The 23,714-nt window shown below is 46.8% G+C and overlaps 1 protein-coding gene across 1 annotated transcript in view; it reads left to right on the forward strand.

Annotated features, from left to right (window-relative positions):
- NT5C1B (5'-nucleotidase, cytosolic IB) overlaps positions 1–23,714 on the forward strand; it is a 143,533-nt gene that overhangs the window by 113,006 nt on the left and 6,813 nt on the right. The window contains exons 4-5 of the mRNA XM_078647751.1: positions 669–791; positions 15,355–15,539. Of these exons, the coding sequence (XP_078503877.1) occupies positions 669–791; positions 15,355–15,539 (308 nt within the window). The remainder of the gene's footprint in view (positions 1–668; positions 792–15,354; positions 15,540–23,714) is intronic.

Below are 23,714 nucleotides of genomic sequence, written 5' to 3' on the forward strand. Positions count from 1 at the left end.
AAGAGATGGTGTAAATCTAGAGGTTCAGTAGGTTCTTCATTTGGTACAGAAAGTGTGGATTTCGGCAGACCACACGGTGTTCCTCTTTTGCCGCCATATTTGTTTACATGGTTGAGCTGTCTCAGATGATTCAGCAAGTGACTGGTGAAACCCATGCAGTTCTCATTGGGGTGCTTGCTGCCTGTTTTTAGGGATATTTCAAGGGACCACTGTGTAACGGTATTCAGATTATTGTGCCTAGACTTTAGATAAATATGGTTACCACACAAACCAGCTATGGTGGTTGACAGACTTTTGCAGAAGGAGATGGACTGTTATGTCCTGGTAATGGCACTGTAAACCTAATTTCCTGTGTGCAATTCGTGGCTTCGGAAGTGGTAGTAGAAAGCTTGCCACAGGTTTTCTTTCTGTTATGTACTGTGAAATGTCATTGTAATGTTCCCTCTCCCTTGCACTTTTCACTCGCCGTGTATTGTCTACATAAATACATGTGAAACATACATATCATATACCAGTTTATTTACTCAAAAATTGTGATTAGAACCATTTTTGGCATGCAGATGCATTGTTAGTAGCAATTATATTGACACCGTTTGTAAAGTATTGTTTTAAAACATAATTCAGTCACTGCTCACTTTGCTCACGTTGTATATTATTTTCTATTTTAGGCATGAACATTGAACGTTTCTGCATGACAGGTGGCAAAAGTCCAATTGGTTACTTGAAAGCATATCTCACCAACTTGTATCTTTCTGCGGATTCCGAAAAAGTGGGAGAGGCAATAGAAGAAGGTATGGATTGCATTGGCTCGTATGTTTCTTATCCGGATGAGGCTTCCACCCTAAAATGTTAAATGTCATCATGTTTCAAATGCAAATGTTTGCTCACTTAGTGAAAAGTTTTTAGAGTCAATGTGAGATTTGATTTGTCGGATATAATGACACGAAACATCAAGTTCATGCAAATATCAGGTAATCTAAGCATCTTCCTTGTTACATTTCTGTTAGCAAAATGAACTAAGAGGTAACTAAATTAAGATGAATGGAAACTACGGATAATGGTGCATACATCCTTGATTGATTGGCTCAGAGTTAATGCTAGTAGCGATATCAGGACAGGGTATTTCTGTAGCTTTGACTGCACTGCAGGTCATCATTATTTACAATATTGATAGAACTTGCAGCATTTGAGATCCAGTGTTACCGTCCATCTTGCCACATTGTTTACCTAATATTTTAGCATGGGTCAAAAATATTGGACCTGGCTTTTGCCATCAAGTTCTACCTGGAAATGGTCGCCGGGTCCTCCTCCATCCCTTGATTTCTGTCATGAGCTTGGCCTTTTACTTTAAAGTGACTGTTAATACAGCCACAAGAAGTTGAACATATGCCTGAAGAGCAACTAATTAGTTCCCAAAAGTGTGTCGGCTCATTCCCACTGGCTTTGCCAAGTTAACGTTGCTAGTATGTTTATATTCATGTTCCCATTAGTATTGGGTCCTCTCTAACCAATAATAGTTCTTCTAATGCACACTGCGACCATTTATTGCTTTGAAAGGTCGAACAATCTCCACTTACTCTTCAAGTCCAAAATTGTAATATTTGTGTAACAGGGAATCCAGCTAGTTCTTTTTTCATATATTTGCCTTTGCCCATGTACAGTGTCCTTCTGCCATAGGCTAGGTTCATGATATACAAGGTGTTTTGTAGAGTGCTGCATGTTACCATATGGTTACTTCATAATACTAGGTTGGATCAGAAAACGTACAGCTGGAGTAGAAGGAGGTTAGAAAGTAATCTTAACATTTTCCTAGCAACCCCCCCCCCCCCCCCCCCAAGAAAACAGATTTCAGCTATAGATGAGCCAGTTTTGAAATTATTCTTGAAGCTCGTGTAGTTTGGATTTGAACCTTAAAGTTGGATTGAAAGCATGCAACAACCATGGGCCCTGAACTCCATGGTGTTTGAAAAATCATTTAGGGTCACCTCCTTGGTCATTACAAACTTCCCCAATATTATGCTATTTAAATACTTGGGGAAATTCAAAGGTGTTACTTCTGGTCTTCACAAAATCCTTACATCTCATCTTTTTTCTAAATCTCTCTCACATGATCTTCAATGTAAATGGCAATCCCGTATATCAATCTCTCATTTAGACGCTGAATGGGATCAGATCCTAGAAAATATCCACAAAGGAGCTCGAGAAGCAAGGCTCAAATTTTGTTTATTCAAAATATTGCATGATTGGCACTGGTCACCAGTCAAATTACACAAAGCTGGTCTTCTTCCTCATACCTACTTGCTGTAGATGTTCCAATTCTGATTGTGATACTACTCATTATTTGTGAATGTCCAACCATACAATCCTTTTTGACTTGCATTGCTACCACCTTGAGTTCCATAATGCCTTTACACTTACCACTCATGCCAATTAATATCCTTTTACATGATTTAGGACCCTCCTCAAAGCTTTCAAAACCACAACTCCGTCTTTTTCATACCGCCCTAGCCACAGCTAAAATATGTATATTACGTCACTGGAAATCATCTTTACCACCCTCACAGGAAGAATGGTTCGTAGCTATGATACAAACAGCTTCACATGAAAGGACGATTTATAATCTTCAGGATCAAGCTGATATATTTCTTCAGACATGGTCTCCATTCCTAAAAAACAAAGTTATTGATCCCCCTGCAAACACTTCTACCCAAGCAGATTAATTTGCTTCTATTTTTCTGTTTGCTCTGTCCGATTATTTATTCTGCCTCTTTCATTCTTCATTTTTATCCTCATTATTTATTTCTTCTCCTGTTTTCTGATATCCTGGCTCATCCTCCTGTTATTATCCGGTTACTTTTTTATCTTCTCATATATTCCATATTACACCTCTACACTCTTCTATATTAACCTTCGGGAATAATCTTTGCTCTAATTTTTCTGTAATTACAAATACCTCCTTGTGATAATAATTATTTATACTGTCTATATTTTCATTTATTCTTACTTTTTATGCAATGTCCTTTTTCGTCCCTCTTTTCTTTCTTAAAGGTTTTATCCTTCATTATGTATTACTGTACGTTTTATTGGTTTATTTAATTATTCAATTATCTAAATGCCTATCTATATCATATTTCTTCATAAGCATTATTTTACATGATTTATTTAAATTTCAATATTGTATGCCTATTACTATTTTATATCTCATAAGATCTATTTATTCCTGTAATTCCTTGTTTATCGATTTTGTCCTCATGGTGTATTCTCATTATAAAATTAAAAAAAAAAAAATCAACACAAAAAAGTTGGATTGAAAGCATGCAACAACCATGGGCCCTGAACTCCATGGTGCTTGTCCTTTCATCTTTTGGCCATTCACTAGTCCTTGATACATCAGATGTGCTGTTATGAGTTGTAAAGACCTATGACGGTCATAGTTGGCTGCAAGGCATTGTAGATATCATGGTCCCTTGCCCTAGTAAGCGGTGTGTTCAGAGCAGAGTACCTTCTGTTCAGTTCTGAATGTTGGCATACAGCAAAGAGCTTTGAGGGCAGATAGATGTAGTCTGTCTTTTGTAGATTTAGTTATGATCTGTCCATTTGGGTTTTGACACTTTCACACTCTACTAAGTTTATCTAGTAGAGCAAGGGCTAACGCATGTTGTAATGCTGCATTGAGTTCTTGGGCCTTTTTCCAGTTGGAAGGGATTGGGTGTTGCAAGAGTGCATGTTAATGATGAGCTGAAGGCATGATAAGAGAGAGCCGTGAGAAACTCCATGGGGGAATGTGTGCTAAGACAGTTCAAATGCTCTAAATCTAACTTGTTGGCTGCAGATAGTAGAAGAACTTGATTAAGATGTTACTCGACAATCCATACCATGTTCTGTGCCTGTGCAGAAGTACAGTTATATAACTTAGGCTGCTGATAGGTTTAAAAATACGAGTGCTGAATTCTTAACATCATCCAACTAGAGTAGGTGTTCTGAGATGAAAGTCAGGTCAGAATCAGTATCCCTTGGAGCATGAAACCAGACAGATGATCATGGAGAGGATCAGTTTGCCACACACTTGTGTAGTTGTCTTGAAACCTCTTTCTCCAGGATCATGTATGCACTAAAAGGGTGATTAGTGATCAGGCAATAGATAGCCATCTCCTTCGAGTTAGCATTTGGTTTGCTCAGAAGAGAAATGACGATGATTCTTTTTAGTGATTTCCAAACAAATCTCTCTTAAGTGAGGTATTGATCAGAAATATCTGGTCCATTTATAACAGAAGCTTAGCTTGTTCCTCACCTACAATTACTGTTACTGATACTGACTTTGAAATACCTAGATGTATGCCACTGTGCAAAGGTAGTGTCTGTGAGCTGATACCTATAGTGATGACAGAAAAGGAAAAATAAAGATTATACTCCTTGTGAATGAGAAACGTCATCACATTTGTCAGCTAGGCTCATGAATCCTGGCACTCACACAGGAACATGCAAGGTGGTAACAGCAAGGATGGACAATTAAGTACACAGCTATGACAGATAAGAAGCTAATGAGAAGTAGTGCTTAACAAGGAAGAAGAGAAAACAAAGACAACACTTGGCAGAAAACAATCAAGCTAGTGATATGTGGACAAGAGTTTAGACTATCTTTCCTTGGTACTGGGAATCAGGTTTGAATTCCAGCCTCACCTCATTACCTCCTTGTCCTGTCTTCCCGTCCCATTCCTTAACAGTGAGCAGCTAGTCTGCTCCCCAGAAACCTAAAACCTAGCAGAGCTTTTCAGCACTTCCCCCAATATGGTGCCACCAATCCGGTGAGGATAAAGGGGGAAGTGCGTCATAGAACATCCTGTTCCTTTTTCAGTTACCTTCATGCCTAGCGGAGCTGCGGGTCGGGTAAGTGTACCTTCTGCTTTTTTATTTCTTTATTTTGGCAGCCTGCTGTAGTGGCCCTATTTTTCTTGTGTTTGGGGTAGGTGCTGGGAAATGTAAATTTTTATTTTGTGCCTTCTCACGGCCTGCTTTAGCGGCCGTTCGTGCCTGTTCTTTTCCCTGCCCCTCGCCCTCTTGTACGAATGTCGGGTGCCTCGATGGCTCCTTCTTTGGCTGCCCTACTCCTCCTCAGTGATGGGGCGAGTGTTCTCCGGCCATGGTGTCTGGTGGACCTCTTGTTTGGCCTGCCCCTTCTGCTGCTGTGGTGGGGTCCGTAATGGGTGTTTATGTGGCGCTTTGTTCAGTTTGCTGGTGCTCTCTGACTGGTTTGCTTCGCTCCTCCTGTGCCGCTCCTTGCTCTTACGGAGCGCTGTGCGCATGGTATGCTGCATCCACTACAGCAACCTGTATTCGTCCTCTTGGTCACAGGGGTACTGCCGTGCCTCCCTGATATCGCCTGTTTTCGTTTATTTACATCACGGTGGCCTAGTGGTTCAAGCCTCTCACTATGTGGAGATGCGGGGTCTGGTGGCTCAGCGGCCTGTTGCATCCACTGCAGGGGTCAGTGTTCTCGACCTCATAGTCATAGGTTCGTAACCCGCCTTTCATCCATCTGAGGTCGATATAATGCTGCCATTGAGTTTGGTGGCGATAAAACGTCTGGTTTTCTGCTCCAAGTGACCTATGGGTGAACGTGCACTTTCTTACAACACATGTTGCTATGAGTTTCACTCCTGGTGTTTCTGAGGTCATGTTTGGCCTGGTTGGGGGTCTGCCTGGGTGTACCAGTTGCTGTGGATTTTTATTCTACTCATGGTCCAAGGAGCTATAGCTCAAGGGTAAGTCTTGTACCTTTGGTGGTGTCCATCCTCACGGGCCGGGGTTCAAATCCTGCCAATGCTGTAAATGTATCCCCAGGTGGTACAATTTCAATCAGTGAATTTGTTGTTCTCTCAGTCTATCGCAGTGGTTTCTCCATGATGCCCTTCCCTCTGCCGCTGTGGGTCTTCGAGTGGAGGGGGCGGTAGTGCATTCCTACTCTGCCTCTTTGAGGTCGGGCTGCGTCCTTTTCCATCTGCCTGGTCCAGTCTCTGAAACTGGTTCCAGGCGTTGGCTCTTCTTTTGCTGGTGTCATGTCTGGATGCGTTCTTGGTTGGCTGAGTCCTCTCAGACGTCGGTCCTGTTTCAGTGGCCCTTTTCTAGGTTCCTGGGTGGTCGGACCCCGGCTGGAGGTGCGCCTTTGTTTTTTGCCTGCCCCAGTGGTTGCCGGTTCTGGATGCCTGGACCTTGCGGCCTGTGTCCGTGGGTTCTCGGTTCGGGTTCTCCTCTCACTCCCCCCGGTCTTCTGAGTGACCCCCCCAGCCCCGTCATCCTCTATGGGGGTGGCCTTGCTGGGAGGTGTGCGCCTTCTGTTGTAATAGATGGCTGTCGTGATGGTTCCTTCTCTGGACTGTAGAAAACTCTTTATTGTATAGTTAATAAAAACCATTACAAAAATATTAAATTACAAAATATTTAAAAAGCAGAAGATGCCCATTAGACAGCATATAAACAGGTAATGAATTGTAAAATTTATAAAAATTAGTCTTGTGCATTAAAAATTCCGTGTCTAGGACAGGGAGAACAGTCATGGACTGGGGCGAGGGTTGTTGTTCGTTCCCCTTCCTGGTCTCCGTGACGGATACTTCCTCTTCTGTGCCCTGTTTTTGGGTCTCTAGGGGTTCATTCTTTTCCCGAACGTACATTCATGTTGATGGCTTTGCTGTCCATCCTGACTCTGGTGCTTCTGGGATGCTTCCTTACGTCCCTGGCCCTGCTGGAGGTTTTTCTCCTCGTCCCCATCCATCCTGTGGATCGGACGTTTCTCCGGTTTGCTGTTGGTTCCCGGCACTTCCAATTCCGGGTGCTGCCTTTCGTCGCCTCCATGGGTTTTTTGTGGCTCTTGGCCCCTCTGGTGGTTTTTCTCTTGTTCACGGTCTTCAGGTTTTTCCCTGTCTTGGCGATTGGTTGTCTGTTTTCTCCTTCCTTTTCTCAGGCTCTGTCGGTTGTGGCCTGATGTGTCATCTTCTAGGGTCCTTTGGGTTCCTCCTCCTCCAGTTGTCCTCCCTGCTGCGCTCCTGGTCTCGGTAGTTACTGGGGGCTCTGTTCCGCATGGATCTGGGGATGGTGTTCCTTTCCGTGGAGCGTCGGTTGCCTTTGTGCCATCGCCTTTCCTCGGTTCTGTCCCGATCCCGGGTGTCTGCCCGACTCTGGTTGCGGAGTTAGGGGGAGTTGGCTTCCACTATGCGTCTCCTCCCTTGGGCCCGGCTGCATTTGTTTCCTCTCCTGCATCATGTTCTGGCCCTCTGGGATCCTGCCTCTCTGGATCACGTGGCTCTTTTTTCTGTTACAGCAGGGGTTCGGGTTGCCCTCCAGTGGTGGTTGTCCCCTCAGTCTCTCTCCCGGAGCTTCGTCTTTCTTCCACCTCCGGCTGTGGTTGTTTTGTCGATGAGGGCCTGTGCCGTTAGTTGGGGGGGGGGGGCGTTCTTGGCTCCTTCCGAGGCTCATGGTTGGTGGCTTCTGGGTCGTACTGTCTCGGTGCAGACTGCCTGCCCGGTTGTTCAGGCTTATGTCAGTTGCCTCGGGGGCATATGCAGGTCTCTGTTTCTCCTATCCGGGGCGATCGGATGTCGCCCTGGAGTATCTTCCGGGGCTGGTGCTTGGGCCTGCAGGCTCTCTGAGCAGGGTATTCCCTTCCTCCCGGGCGAGGTGTTTGTCCTCTCTCCTGTTCCGTAGGATTGTCCTCTGGTTTTGCAGCCGGATTCCTTCTCGGCTGGCCTGGGCGTTCGCCGCCTTGACAGTTCCTTGGTCCCTGTGTCTTCTGTTTGCCTTCCCGCCTTTTGCTTTGCTCCCCCGGGTCCCCCGGGATCTTCGGTTGGCTCGGGCGGGGATTCTTCTGTTGGTGCCGGAGCGGCCCCGGCAGCCTTGCTTTCCCCTTCTGTTGTCCTTGGTTTGCCCCCATTGGCTGTTTCCTCTGTGGCTGTCCCCTCTGCGGCTTCCTCTGCTCCGGGTCTTCTCTCTGCGCCGCCTCTGCTGGGGGTATGGCACTTGCTCTTTGTTGGGACAGGGTTGTTCTGTCGAAGTGGCACGGTGTGTCCGGTTGTCTGTCTGCCCTTCCACCTTGGTGTCTTTTGCCCGTCGTTGGCATGCCTTCTCCTCCTGATGCCTTGGGAGGGGTGTTTTACTTCCTCTTGTGCGGCTGGGAGGGTGGTGGAGTTCCTCCGTGATGGGTTTGTCCTGAGGCTCCCTGTTTCGTCGCTCCGTGCACATTGGGCTGTCATTCTTGGTTTTGGGGGTTCTGCTGTGTCTTCTGTCTCCCCTTTGGTGGCCCACCTTTTGCGTAGTTTTTTGATTCAGCGTCCTGTTTCTCGCTCTCCTGTCCCGGCCGGGGATTTTCCCTGGTTCTGCAGGTCTTGCCTGAGCCCCCCTTTGGGCCTTTGCTTTCTGTGGTCCTTCCGTTCCTTACAGCTGCGGTTGTTATTTTATGGCAGTTTCTTCTAGACGGCGGATTCGTGGGTTTGGTGCCTTGTTGGCTTCTCCCCTTTTTTGCATTTCTGCTTGGACAATGTGTTTCTTTGTCCTTGTCGGTTCTTTCTGCCCTCAGTTTTGTATTCTTTCCACTGTCAGGTGGGTTTTGTCCCCCCTGTTTTTGTTTCCGGGCCCCTCCTCTTTGGAGGGGGTGCTTCTGCATTTTTTGGATGTGTTGGGGGCTCTCCACATCCCTTTGGTTCGCTCCAGTACCTTTTCCTTGCTTCAATTTATGGTCTTTATTCCTACAATCACTGTGTGCTTGGGTATGAGCTCACTGTTAAGGAATGGGACGGGAAGACAGGACGAGGAGCTAATGCCCGGTTACTCATCGGTAATATTCATTACTCTGAGTCCTGGTCTTCCCGTCCCATTCCTGAGCCCTTCCCTCCCTCACTGGTTTTTGTCCTTGGTGATAGTTTTCCTTCCTGGGTTTTCTTTGGAATTCTCAGGATGTTCTATAACGCACTTCCCCCTTTATCCTCACCGGATTGGTGGCTCCATGTTGGGGGAAGTGCAGAAAAGCTCTGCTAGGTTTTAGGTTTCTGGGGAGCAGACTAGCTGCTCACTGTTAAGGAATGGGACAGGAAGACCAGGACCCGGAGTAATGAATATTACCGGTGAGTAACCGGGCAATATCCTGCGATTCTGGGCAAAGCACTTAATCTGACCTTGCCTAAAAACATGTCACGTCTGGTTCTCTTCTAAAGTGCTCTGGTGGCCTCAGTCCAAATTGGAGCTGCATAAAAAATAGCAAAAAATGTGAAAAGTTGGGAACTATAGCAGCAGGGATATAAAAGGCAGAGCATTCAGAACTAAGGATGGAGGTAAAGGAACAGATGAAGTTTGAAAGGGGAACTACAGAAGAAGTGAAAGCTCAAAGAATCAGGATGCAATGAAAAAGTGCTATCTCAAGAAAGAGGGAAGTGCAGAACACAGATCAGTGGACATTAGGGAAACATTACAAAATAGTGTCGGTGAGAAAGCCATGTTGCTGGTTCTAGAAATTGCGATACACTGTAAAACAGTGCAGGTTCAGGAAACAAGGGTAGCAATTGCTTGGGAAACAGGAGTCTCTGGAAACTAACAGGAAACTGCTACGATGAGCCACGCTGGACGGAAGAAAATAGAGGTTTGAAAAAGCTCAGCAGTGATCACATGCCTCAGGTGTGATTAAGCTAGCTAGTGTTTATTTCCTCACCCATCTTTGGCCTGCACAAGCAGAGATGAAACACATAACAGAGAATTTTAGAATTTGGGGGTCCCTTTCAAGAAAAGCAAACGGGCATACACAAAACCCGGCATGAATCTGGAATTAAAGGGAAGCTGAAAATATTGTCCAAGAATCTGGAAGTCCGTATACAGGTGTAGCACAGGTCAGAGTGCTTAGTTCAACACTAGAAAGTCCACCAGGTAAGCCCCTTCATGGTAGAGTATAGAAAGTGAATTGTGACACTTAGAATGAATGTAGAAAATCTAGAGCATACTCGTGGCAGAGAGATGTGAGGATAAGGAGATGGATTTGAGGTACACATGAAGGAGCCCTTTCTATAGTTTTAGATTAGAAAGTGGTAAGAAGGCCCCTGAAATGCTGTTGAGACATGCCATTATTGTTTGGAGTGAGAACCTCCTGGGAGATTTGAAAGATCATTTTAGATGATACTTTTGTATATTTTGCAGAGGGTTTTGCCTGCCTCAAACATTGATTTGCACCATTGGCCGGTTGTATCAGCCAAGTCTTTGTTGAACCACTTATTTGTGGGTTTGAAGGCAGCTTTTTCTTGGTTTTGAGGGGTGCTGGCCTTTTCTGTTTTTAGGTCTCGGCTAGACCGCGTATGCCCTTTCCCAAAGAGACATGTTGGTTTTAATCTGTGGGCTTCAGCGCGCACATAGACATACCATTTGCTCACTCCACCATCCCTCTCATATCCTTTATCCCCATTTGTTCATGACATGCATGCGTCATGCCTCTTTTTGTGTTTAGCCCTCCCAAGAGCATGGATCAAGTACTTGCGTCTATTGACTGTTTCCATTTTAGGAGCAACTTTTTTCTTTGTGTTTGAGCATGCCACTTGAGTGCTCGTGTTTTCACTTGCTCCATCCTCTGTCTCCTGTTGCCTCTTTCCCTCTGCCACCTGCCCCATCCCAACCCCAGTCAGATCGCCCTCACATCCAAACACTGCTATGCAGGAGATATATGCAGGAAAACTTTAGGAGACAAAAGGTATATTTTCTTCTCACCTGTTTTACAACACTGAATGTATTGAAAGCATTGTCATTTTATAAATTAATTTACATTACATTCATTTATTTGCCGATGATTACATGCAAAATTACAGTTCTGTGTTTAACTTAATCGGAAGATATTTTCTTTTTACTTATTCTGAAGGCAGTAGAGCCCAAAGTGCCATCTTGTGACCAAATACAAGAATATGCGATACCCCAGCATAACGAATATCATTGCCACCTCCTCCTCGTAGGTTTCAGTTTACATGATTAAATAAATAACATTATTCTATTCCCCTGGCTCAAAGTAGTGGTAAATACAGATAAATGGCTAAAAATATTGTCATTATTAAAGCCAATAGATCTCGCTTTGCCAAGACCGATTTGCTTTGCCAATGCTTGTTTGGTATATTAGGAGGATTTACAGCACAGCTTCAGGGTTGGGATGTGTTTGGCCAGTTGTTGTTAGAGCAGCAATCGGTTGCCTCGAACTCCGCCACTTTTATACTTGTAAATCATCTGTGGAGAAACACTTGGATGTCTGGTATTTACAGGGTACGAATTGGTAAAGCAGCTTAGAGAGGTACAAGGAGATATGGGGCTACCTCTGTAGGATTGTGGTTTGACTGGTACTTTGGAGGTTTCTGAATTGTGTGCAAGCACAAGGTCAAACGTGAGACCCGCAATATCAGTTTGGCACTGACCAACCTGGACGAAACATGAGACCTGCATGTTTTTGCAGGTCTCAGACAGGAGATCCAGCACATTAAAGGTGAATTCTGCCTGGTGGAAGTGTCAGCTTTTACAGCTGCCACTCACTTATCGCTTTCTGAGGACTGTAAGTAGTGGTTGAAATATCTGCTTGGCTCATTAGCTGAACTGGTTCACGTGAGACAGAGTATAGGTGCAGAGCACTTGTACATTAGGTTTTTTTGGGTAGAGAATCTGAGAGCCCTACTGGCTGGAACATCTGTCTGTAGAAGATTATGCGGCTAGTTGAGGCTCAGGTCCACCTTACACAACGAATATCAAGCACTGAAAGTGCTTCTGACACCTGCTAATTCTTTTATCTGTCTCTATGCGCTCTGCTTTCTTCTCCAATGTGGCTGGTGTTTTAAGCCTTGAATATAAAAATGTGCCCATCGAATGACCACCACTTAAACCCACTGGATTCAAGTACAACATGTTACTGGCAGCAGTGTATGCACTGCGGATACCGTCACCACAATGATGATTGTCCAGACAAGTCCACCTCTAAGCTTAGCTCGGCATCCACACAGCACGGAGCTCTAGCTACATTTTCAGCTTTTCCATTTCTCTCCTGGCCCAGTGGCATCTGCCTGAAGATGACATGCCCCCAGAGCGGGCTTCTTGGGCATATGTTTATTACGACACTGTTAGCACACGTGTGCCTGTTGCTGCTTGGTGTCCTGCCTCTCATAGAGTCTTTGAGAAGCTCCACCAATGTTTTATTTTTTTCTATTTTATTTAAAATGTTATATACTGTTACTATGCAGCGCTCACTCTCCTGCATAGTGGCTTCCGAGCACTAGGATGCGTCATGCTGACTCAAGTGACACATTGTATAAAATGCAGCTGGTTGTAGGCCCTCCTAAGTCTCAGAGTAAAGGACGGCCTTCACTGCAGTAACAACACACTAGCGGCTGCCAGCCTGCCTCCGATTACACAAGACGCATATATGTGCATCTGCTTCAGCACATGTCTCCTGTCTGCCTCTTACGCATATCCCCACACTTCCACGGGTACAGGTGATGGGTCTCTATAGTCTAGAACATGGGTACTCACAAACTTTCTCTCGGGCCAAATTTACAGTGAGGTTTTTGTCCGAGGGCTGCACCAGTGGGGGCAGGGTCAGTGGAGGAGGGGGCAGGGCGGGGCTAGAGCAACAAAAAAAACTGTGACCATGAGGTTGAACACAGGTCCCTGCAGCGGACGCCTTCGTCCACTGAGCCACAAGACACGGCATACACACATCTCTCTCTCTCTCTCTCTCGCCCTCTCTCTCTTTCTCTCGCTCTCTCGCTCTCTCTCTCGCTCTCTCCCTTTCTCTCCCTCTCTCAACCTCACTCTCCCTCTCTCAACCTCTCTCCCTCCATCTCTCCCTCCCTGACTCCCTTTGTCTCGCTCACTCAGACTGTCTCACTCTCTCTCTCTCACTCTCTCTCTCTCTCTCTCTCTCTCTCTCTCTCTCTCTCTCTCTCTCTCTCTCTGTCTCTCTCTCTGTGTCTCTCTCTCTCCTTCCCTCTCCCTCTGTCTCCTTCTCTCTCCTTCCCTCCCCCTCTCCGTCTCCCCCACTCTGTCTCCCTCCTCACTCTGTCTCCCTCCTCACTCTGTCTCCCTCCTCACTCGTCGCCCTCCTCACGCTCTCCTCACTCTGTCTCCCTCCTCACTCTTTCTCTCTCCTCACTCTTTCTCTCTCCTCACTCTTTCTCCCTCCTCACTCTGCCTCCCTCCTCACTCTGCCTCCCTCCTCACTCTTTCTCCCTCCTCACTCTGCCTCCCTCCTCACTCTGCCTCCCTCCTCACTCTGCCTCCCTCCTCACTCTGTCTCCCTCCTCACTCTTTCTCCCTCCTCACTCTTTCTCCCTCCTCACTCTTTCTCCCTCCTCACTCTGTCTCCCTCCTCACTCTCTCTCCCTCCTCACTCTTTCTTCCTCCTCACTCTTTCTCCCTCCTCACTCTTTCTCCCTCCTCACTCTGTCTCCCTCCTCACTCTGTCTCCCTCCTCCCTCCGTCGCCCTCCCTTTCCCTCCCTCCCTCGCTCTTCCTCTGTCTGCCTTCCTTTCCCTTCCTCTGTCTGCCTCCCTTTCCCTTCCTCTGTCTGCCTCCCTTTCCCTCCCTCCATCTCCCTCTCTTTCCCTCCCTCGCTCTCCCTCCCCCTCCCTTTCCCTCCCTCCCTGTCTCCCTCCCTCCAGCTCCCCGTCTGCCTCCCTCTCTCTCCCTCTGTCTGCCTCCCTTTCCCTCTCTCCCTCGCTCTCCCTCGCTCTCCCTCTGTCTCTCTCCCTTTCCCTCCCTCCGTCTCCCTCCCTCAGTGTTTGCTGACACTCTTTATATATATATATTTTTTTTAAAACACGAGTAAATTGTCTGCAAGGTCCGTGGGCCGACAGGGAAGGCTTGCCGGGCCGTACTATGAGTACCCCTGGTCTAGAACAATCTTTTCTAGACTCGAATTAACTGTAACTCGTGAAAATGTGTAAATCAAAGGTCAATCAGGTGCAGGAGTGGTTCTAAAACATGTTCCGATCCCTCTCAAGCACAGCATTGGATGATTTTATATTCAGGACCCAGAGTTGCTTTTATTAAGAGCTGATTCAGGCTGTAGGAATGTCCACGCATTCAAACGGTTGTCAAAAGCGAGCCTCTGAAACTTGAAATAACTTTCTGAGTCATTTCTTACAATTAAACTGTTTCTGTTTCATAAAGTTGTAATAGCCAATTTCCCCAAAATTGATAATTTGTGGTGTGTGTATCAGAGCAAATTGCACCAAAAATGAATTTAGAAATAATGTCTTTTACGTGTCCATTATTTGTTTATGCAATGAGAATGATTTTTTTTATGCCAGGAATACTTTATTTGCAGAGCTGATGGTTGATAGGCTTATTATTTTAGCCGTGGGTGGATTATAAGGTACATATTAGATATGCATCACCCATGCTTCATCCAGAACGAGTGCAGACAAATTCTCGGGTTTGTCCCCCAAACTTTCAAACATGTCCACCTCAAGGGGTTTATATGAGACAACCAGTCTTTGAAGAAATAAAACCTCTCATGAATTAGTGGAGGACAGGAATGGAGAATCCACTCAAAAATATTCTCACCCCGGCTCTGGCAGCATAACTAATTTCTTTAGGGCCTCATTTCAAGTGCCCTTCATGTCCCGATTTGGGTGAAAACCAAGTTTGCACCCAAATCGGGGTGTATCTAGTGGTTTACTGCCCGGTATGGAGTACCAGCACTTTTTGATTTTGAGATGGAGAGTACCGGCACTTCTCAAGAGTGACTTAATACTTTTAATTGGAGAGTCCCGGCACTAATCAGAAACATGCAGGTACTTTGGTACTGAGTACCTGCACTTCAATTTTTCAATTTCAAGCACTGGTTGTATCTGGTGCAGTTATACGGCATCACACTAGTTTTTAGCCACATATTTTCACCATGGCCTAAATCATACGGGCACATAGCACATTCAAAGTTTGATCACCTCAGAATTTCTTGAAAGACCTTCATGGAAAAAGAGAACTTTCAGGAAAAGGTAGGTAGGCTTTCCTTAACATGCTGCGTTATCCCAGGTGTTAGCAAAACTACATTGTGGAAACTGCCTCTTTTCTCCTGCTTGGTAGACATGTCCAGTTGTCAAATGTGCTGGCAGAATTTTCATCAGTAATGAGAGATATTGGTAAATGTTTAATGAAATGTTTTTAAAGTGGCTCCAGTCTTGACATCCATCTCTACAGGTTGAACAATGCTAAATATGGTGGATTTTCCACCACTCCTTTGTTGGAGGTTGTATGGCTACAAACAAGGTAGAGGGGAAAAACAAATGTATAGATCAGGCTCAGAATATTCCGTATACGTGTAATCCAACCTGGATTATTTGTTTTGTTTGTTTTTAGGAATTGCAGCTGCCACTATGTTCACAGCCAAAAAATCGATCCATTTCTCAGACAAGCAACTCAGGGTGGCGTTTGACGGGGATGCCGTCCTCTTCTCCGATGAGTCTGAGCAAATTGTGAAAGCTCATGGATTAGATGCATTCTTTGAAAATGAACAAGAGTTTGAGAACAAACCTCTTGCTCAGGTAATTACTGAATCAACATAATTTTCTATTTAACTCTTGATTTCTAATATTAATATGAAATCCTTAAATCTGTTGATGTTTTATACTTGCGTATTGTGTTCTAGTATTTGATTCTGTAAGCCCAGTAGTGAAAAATAAATTATATGTGTTTTGTGATATATATATCCTATATCTGCATTCATTTTTCAAAAAACTGAAATGCCCTTTATTATCTTTAAATCTGTATGGCTCAATGTACCAGGCAAGTCATTGCAGCTATCCCGCAAAATGCTGCTTTTTGAAAATCAGTACTGACCCGGCTCATCACAGGAACATTCTATTCCATACTGCCAGGTAAGTCTCCCTCCTAAAAGGAACATGAGTACCCAAAACTGGTTTCTGCCTTATTAGCTTGGACCCTGTGGCACAGCATGCAAGGGACCCATATCTGGGCAAATTCTTGGTCACTTGGGACTTGTGTTCCCTTCTGGAGGGGACCTCACCTGGCAGTTCGGGATGGACTGTCCTTATGAGGATCAGAATCGGAACACTATCCAGAGCGATTGCCAGTGGTTTAGACTATCTCTTTGTTGCAGCTTTGAAAAGTGGAAACTTGGCCCATAGGCATTAGAGCGCTTTACATGAGCACAAGATTGCATTAAAAAAGGTCTTTTTTTTGTTTTTTGTTTATTATTATTAATAATTTACAAAAAGGGGGTGGTGATGGACAGAGTATCTGAGTTAATCAGAACACTCCTACCCAGTCAACAGATCAGGGCTTGATCCATCACCGTTTTTTAGCTCACTGCACCATCCCAGTTCAGAACCTGGCTATATGCAAATTAGTCTGTCCCTGGCCCAGTGCATCATGGGAACAGGGCAGACCAAACTACCAAACCAATTCTTCACTGGAAAGGAAACAAGCTTCTGGGGACCGGTTTCTGGCATTACAGCCGTCTTCGGCCCGGCTTGCTTGAATCCTGATGGTGCAATGAGCAAGGGACTCATGTCTGAGCATACCCTTCCACACTCATGGTGGCCAAAATAATTTACAAAAAGGGGGTGGTGATGGACAGAGTATCTGAGTTAATCAGAACACTCCTACCCAGTCAACAGATCAGGGCTTGATCCATCACCGTTTTTTAGCTCACTGCACCATCCCAGTTCAGAACTTCTGCTTAATTCAGATACTCTGTCCATCACCACCCCCTTTATGAATCATATTATTATTAATAGGCACGGAGAGCTTAAGTGATTTGGCCAGTATCACAGGATGTTGAGTCGATGCTGGGGGTCGAATCAGGTTCCCCAATTCCAAAGCCAGCATCTCTGGTAGTTAGGCTACATCTGCTCCCACCACCCCCTTTTGTGTGTTTGATGCAACTCTGTAATTGGTAATAACTGAAGAGACAGATCCTTGTGGAGTTTCACTGGATTTTAATGTTGTCTCACTTGTATGGTTCATGTTGATTGTGAAGTTTTCCATCTGTCATTGTAGCTCGCACAGCCAGTTAAGGAATATGATGTGGTCAATAGGTTGAATGACCAAAGAGATTAAATGGGCACAGGGTCAGTTTGGACCAAAGAGATAGTCACCACACTCTCCTAAAACAATGGACTCAGGGCTTGTTTTTAACAGCAATGTAAATAAAGGCTCGCAGTCTCAGTTTAGGTTCTGCATGTTTCACAAAGTTCCATTAATCTTTCTGAAAATCTTGTATGAAGGATTTAAACTCTCATTCTGGTGCCAGAATTAACGATTCCGCAAGGTATCTGGCAACAAAATCCGGTCATTACAAGCATGTCTCTCGAACGGGTAATAACCACACAGATCCAGGAATAGTGAATTGTTTTGTGCTGGTTTTCCCCAAGTAATAATCCAAGTCAGAGATACTAACTCCTTTGAGCAGATACTGATCAGGACACAGGTCAGGAAGGTGTATCGGGCAGGGCAGGTCCTTCGAGCCGTACAGAGCATCAATTCCAGCTTCACCCTTACCCTCTCCACAGGTGATGCAGAGTTTTGCCAGTGACAGGACTGTGCGTGCGCCCACTGCCCCTACCTGTAAGACCCACATTCTTAGCGGACGTGCACCCAGGAATGATGGATCTGGAAACACTAGGCCACTAATGATCTGGAACAGTGCCATTGCTCCGTGGGTTTCCTTTTTGTTACCCTCGAAAAAAGAGTGGAGTATCTGCAGAAGCAATCACAACAAATAAAGCAACAAGTTTCAAAGCACTGTGTGAAACTGCGAGGTGGCAAGACCAGCAGTAAGGTAAATATGCTAATTTCAGACTAAAGAAGGGGCGGTCAGTACAATTCTCAAGACATAAAAAGACATTGAGCAGTGGGCGAGGAGCACCGCATAGATAGAGGCAGCTCCTTTAATATCCACAGGAACTAGGACAGAAAAAGAAAAATGGAAACTGCATTAATAGGATTAGAGAAATAAAAATAGTAGATGAAAAGCCACATTATTGTATCTGAATAAGTCAAAAAGGTCTTATGCCTTGCTTGATAAGTGTATATAATTTAGTCAGTGTGTAAAGGGATTTCAAAATATAGTGTGGTGTACTCTGATTTGAAATTTAAGAGCTGAATGACTAGCAGCAGGAACAGTTAACAACACGTTGATAACAAATTCAATCTATGGATCCGATGTACAAAACTCTTTTGCGGTCACAAAGTCTGTGATTTGCAACATCCTGTGCTTTGGAGGCCATCAAACAACGGTTTTGAAATGTATTAAAGTTTTACTAACTCACAAAGTAACTTTTAAAGCACCTTCCGAATCACAAACAGGAGGGGGCATTTCCCACTGCGAGCTGCAAATCGATGTATCAGTGCTTTACGACCTCAAAAACAGGTGCAGATCTTTGATCTGTTACCTGCCCCTGTCTTGGGATGGAAACTGAATTTCCGATACAAAACTGTTCCTGTGGAATCCTGGCAGGAGGTCTCAGGGGAGGAAGGCAGTGTTTCAGGTGCCGCTGCATGCTCATTCCAATGTCTTACTTGAATGATTTTTAAAGCAGCACCTGCCTCTTTGAGGGTTACCTGTAAATACATATGCAGGCACTGAGGTCTGCTGTCCCAGCCAGGCCTCTGGCCCTACATTTGCCTGCATTCACAAGGGGTGGAAGAGTGTCTGCTGCCTAATTAATATTCTTTAGGTGGAAGATGCTGTTCCCTCCTGTGAATCCGCATTTTGTGATGCGACTCATTAACGCATCAGTCACATTGCAAAATAAGGGCCTTTTTTACATTTGTCTCTACTTTCCCAAAACTGCAATGTTTTTAAATGATTGACTCTCCGTGGCTGTTAGCAAGATTATGTATACAATAGTCCTTTGCCTTGTGAATTGATTATCTAGTTAGGCACACGTTTTTGAGTTTTGTGAGACTGTGATTGCCCTGCTAGACCGAGAACTGATTTTGACATGGTACCAGATTGTTGCATTCATAGGAGGGGCCCACCCTCCCACCGAGGGCCGCGCTCTGGTGCCCTGATGTGCGGCGCAATAAAACACACTCACATGCTGTGTGGGTCTAGGTGCGGACTGCTGTCGCAGTTCCACCCATCTTTATGTATCGACGTGCTCATGCCTGCTGGCGTGAGCACAGGGGCGGGAACGGCTGGCACGCGCCAGCGGTAAAATCTGGTGCTCTAACTGTTACATCCCATCTCAACTTAGTCCTTGACTGGCTCTCAAAAGTCTGGGGATTCACTTACTTGGCAGGCAAAGTCCTTCAGGCCGGTGCTCTGTGGAGGGTTCTCTCTCAGGGAATACCTGGAAGGCCCCCGTCTAGTGGCGGAGCAGGGACTGAGATGCTGGGTGCTGGAGGCAAGTTGGGAGACTCACAGACTGTCTCTGGACTTGCTGGCAAGGCGGTCGCTTCTGGATGGTGGTTGTCAGCTGCTTGGAGCTCCCCTTGGCTGCCCTCCGTTTCCCCAGCGTGCTTCATGATGTCAGTAGGAGGATTAGGCCTGTCCACTTGTTTGAACCACGAGATATTGCGGGTCACAATTTCTCCCTCCCTCCCGACAGTCACCAAAGTTCCTTGCCTGTTGATCACAGTCCGGAATTTTCTTCCCAGCCTCCGGTCCTTCATGATGACGGTGTCTCCTTGCTGTAGTTGGCGGGATACCGCTCGCCAAGCTTGGCTAGTGGTGTTATTGCGCTTTTCTCGCCTCCTGAAGGCGCGTTCTTCATCAAATGGAGGGGGAGACCATCCTGGCGCAGTGGGAAGCCCATCCCGTCAGGCACCAGTTAACATTAGCGCCCAGGGGGCTTGGCACGTTGAGCAGTGCAGAGTGCTTCGATACTCCCGTAGGAATCTCTGCAGTTCTTGTTCTGGATTACCTTGTTCCGCCACTGCAATGCGAAGAGTCTTGTTTATCGTTCTCATGAGACGTTCAATCTCCCCATTGGCTTGGGGCCACTGCGGGGTGATGCGCCGGATGCCATGGTGATGCATGAATTTGTGGAACTCGTGTCCTTGGAACGGGTGCCATTGTAGCTGCGGAGCTTCTCTGGACATCCAAACATTCTGAACACCTTCTCTAGGGCAGGGCCGATGTGCAGGAAAGCCTTGAGTCCACAACTTCCACCACTGGATACTTGGAGTAGCTATCGATAAGGGCGAGTGTGACACGCCCATCGGGGAAACTCCCGAAGTCCACGCTCACCTTTTCCAATTGGGCTCTCGCCGTGTTCATCTGTGTGGATGGGCGCTGGTCTTTCGGATCCCCTCGTTATTTAGCAGGATGGGCATTTGCAGACAGTCTCTTCTACCCAGGCATCCATCCCTGGGAAACAGACCTTTTCCCTCATACGGGCCTTCATCTTCTCTACTCCTTGATGCCCACCATGGGCGAGTTGTGACGATCCGGGGTTGCTCTGAGGAGAATGCCTCCTTGGGTGAAGCTGAGCTCCTTCCTGACCCTCCACATGTGCATTAGGTCTTCCTTCTCTGGGCTTGACCACGTGTTTGCTGATTGTAGGAACTGATGCCACAGCCCTCCTTGAATAGTGTCCCGCACTTTGACCATGACTGGGTCGTGCTCGGCTGCAGTAGCTACTTCTTTGAGCACCAGTGCTCGAGGGCACATCAGCACTGCGATCATGTCTAGGTGTGCTTTGGAGTCATCACTGCTGGGTTCTTCAGCCCCTTCTCTGTTAGTGTCCTGGTTCCATGACAGGAAGTTGGCCAGGTTCTTGGCGCCAGGCCGATAAGATGACGTCCATGTTGTAGTGCTGGAGCCCGATGGCCCACCTTTCAATTCGTGGTGGCGGGTGAGGTGCTGACCCTCTCTGAAGAGTGGCACCAGAGGTTGGTGATCCATGACAACGGTGAACGGGTGTCTGCAAATGTATAAATGGAAGTGCCCGCAGCCCCACCGGATAGCTAGGGCTTCTCTTTCAATTTGAGAGTATCGCTTCTCTGTCGGAGATAGAGCCTTGCTGGCATCCGCAAGGGCAGCCCATCAATCGGGCTCCTGTTCTTGGGTGAAGGTCTGCCTCTAAGCCCACGGGGCTGGCGTCTACAAGGATCTCAGTCTTCTTTGCGGGGTCAAAGTACACCAGTGTGGTGTGGTCGAGGAGGGCTCGCTTGACAACTTGAAACTCTGTCTCTTCGGCTGGGACCCATTGCCACATGGTATCAGCCCAAGTGAGGTTTCGGAGGGGTTCCTCAAGTGTGGCTAGGTCTGGAATAAAGCAGCCACAGTACAGGGCCATTCCCAGGTAACTGCGTACTTCTGCCACCGTGAGGGGGGCAGATGCGGTCTTGATTGCTTGGGACTTCCGAGGATCAACCTGTATGCCCTCTTGGGTAAACGTGTAGCCGAAGAATTCTATCTACTGTTGGAAGAACAGGCACTTTTCTCTGTGTAGGGTGACTCCATGGTCCAGGAGTCTCTTCCTGGTGGCTCTCACGTGCCTGTAATGTGCTTCTGCTGTCTTCGAGTGACTGAGGATATCATCACTCACGTTCAGGACGCCGGGTAGCCCAATCAGGGTCTCTTTGACAGCATTTTGGAAAATTTTGGCGGCTCAGGATATGCCAAAGTTCACCCGCTTGTACCTCCAGAGGCCTAGGTTTCTACTGAACGTGGTTACGTATCGACTGTCTCTGGCGAGGGCTAGTTGGTGATAGCCCGCCTTCAGGTCCAGCTTCGAGAACAATCTGGATCCGTTCAGGTCGGCCACAATGTCGTCCATTGTCGGCGTTATATGGCGTTCGCGCCAGATGGCCTTGTTTGGGAGGCGCATGTCAATGCAGAGTCTGATTTTCCCTGGTTGGCGAGGCTTCTCTGCAATTACCATGGGTGACACCCACAGCGTAGGTCTGGACACTTTCTCTATGACCCATTAGTCTTCGAGCCTTTGTAATTCTTCCTCTATTAGTGATCGGAGATGAAACGGGATCTGCCGGTTTCTTAGGGCTATTGGCGGGACAGCTGGGTCTATGTGTAGTTGGATGGGGGCTCTCTTTATCTTCTCTAGATCCTTGAATAGGTCTTCAAACTGGCTTAGCAATTCTTCCGTCTGGTGTGCCTGTACTCTCCTGGCAAACATCACCAGCCCTAGGTCTTTAGCTGCATGGCTACTGAGCAGCGTGTCCACTACCTGGTTTATGACACTGGGAATGTCATTTTGCCCCAGAGAGGCAAAGATAAGTCACTACCATATACAAAGATCTTGGCTTTCGATGGTCTCAGTTCCGGTTTGGGTCTTAAATAAAAAATACTGAGCCTATAAAGCGCCTGGTTACACTAGCCAGTGTGTCCCCGCGCCGTGCCGCTGAGGAACCCGTCCTGGCCTGTTCCTGTGAGGTGCTCACTCCTGGGCACCCCAAGGTGAAGCTAGGCATCCTAGCAGTAGGGCCGGTGTTGAGATTAAGCAAGCTATTGCCCAGAGTGGGACCCATGATTAGAGTAGGCACCGAGGCGAGAGAATTATCGGGTCCGAGGACATTGAGCCCAAGACCCTGCTGCAACGGGAATTGAACCCTGGTCCGGGCCAGACCTCTGCATCAGAGTCTGCCCCTCTAACCAGTGAGCCACACTTCTCCACTCTTGTCTTAGCTTGTTGTATTGCTGGATCCCCATTACTGTCACCGAGGCTCCTGTGTCGAATACCGCATTGACGTCTGACCCTGATATCTGTACTGTGCAGCGAGGTTGGGGTCGTCTCCTGCTTTTTAGGGCTCGGGTGAAAGAGATTAAGTACCTTTCTCCTTCGTCTTCTGATGTGGAGTCGTCCCCTTGGTAAGCTGTTTGCTCTCTCCTCGTCCCTCCTGGTTGAGATGCGAGTGAGACATGCTTCAGTTGGCGGACCATCCTCCTCATTTGTTTGGGTCGGCCCCCTTCCTTACAATGTGTCTTCTTTCTGCACACTGACGCGAAGTGGTTCGCGATGCTACAGTTGGTACAGGTCTTCCCTTGCTCCGGGCATGACTGTGCGGGGTGCTCTTCATACCCACAGTGATTCTTTGGGGCCTGCTGCTGGCGATCTCGTGGTCTGTAGGACTTGTCTCTTGTCTTGACTGCGTCCGTCCTTTCCGTTTTGACAACAACGCTCTTTTCCTCTCACGCACTAATGCCATGTCCATCTCTTCCGCCCCTGCCGCCAAAAGGTCGTGGGACCGCGCCAGGACAAGGATGTCATTCATTGGTATGTTTGGCTGCCTGAGTATGAGCCCTCGCAGGACTTTGCTGCGTATCCCAAGTATCAGATGGGCTCTGATATCTTTCGCTGCACGGTCCTCCACAAGGTGAGTATCGGCGAGCTCCCTGAGTCGCGCGTGGAAGGCGTCTACTGACTCACCCTCTCTTTGCTTGGCGTGCTGTAGCTTGAAGTGTTCAAAGTCCGGGTTCATTTGGGGGTCAAAGTGAGCATTTAGGTAACCGCCCCAGCGTAATCTCCGGGAGGGCCTGTGTTTGGTAGGTGCTTAAATAGGAGATAGATCTCTTCCCCTGCGTAGTGGACGATCAGCGAGCGTTTCACCGCCCCATCTTTCTCCCTTATGGCGATGAAATAGTTCTCTAGGTGGGTACGCCCAGTTTACCACCTTGGCGCTGCTATGGTGGGATCTGCCAACTCACTAAACGGAGGTAGAACACCTGAGGGGGGGTGGTGCGGAGGCGCCGGCGCTGGGCTGCATTGTCCTGATATCCCATGGTGGTG

This window comes from Lissotriton helveticus, chromosome 6, assembly GCF_964261635.1.
Source record: "Lissotriton helveticus chromosome 6, aLisHel1.1, whole genome shotgun sequence".
In the NCBI taxonomy this organism is placed as follows: domain Eukaryota; kingdom Metazoa; phylum Chordata; class Amphibia; order Caudata; family Salamandridae; genus Lissotriton; species Lissotriton helveticus.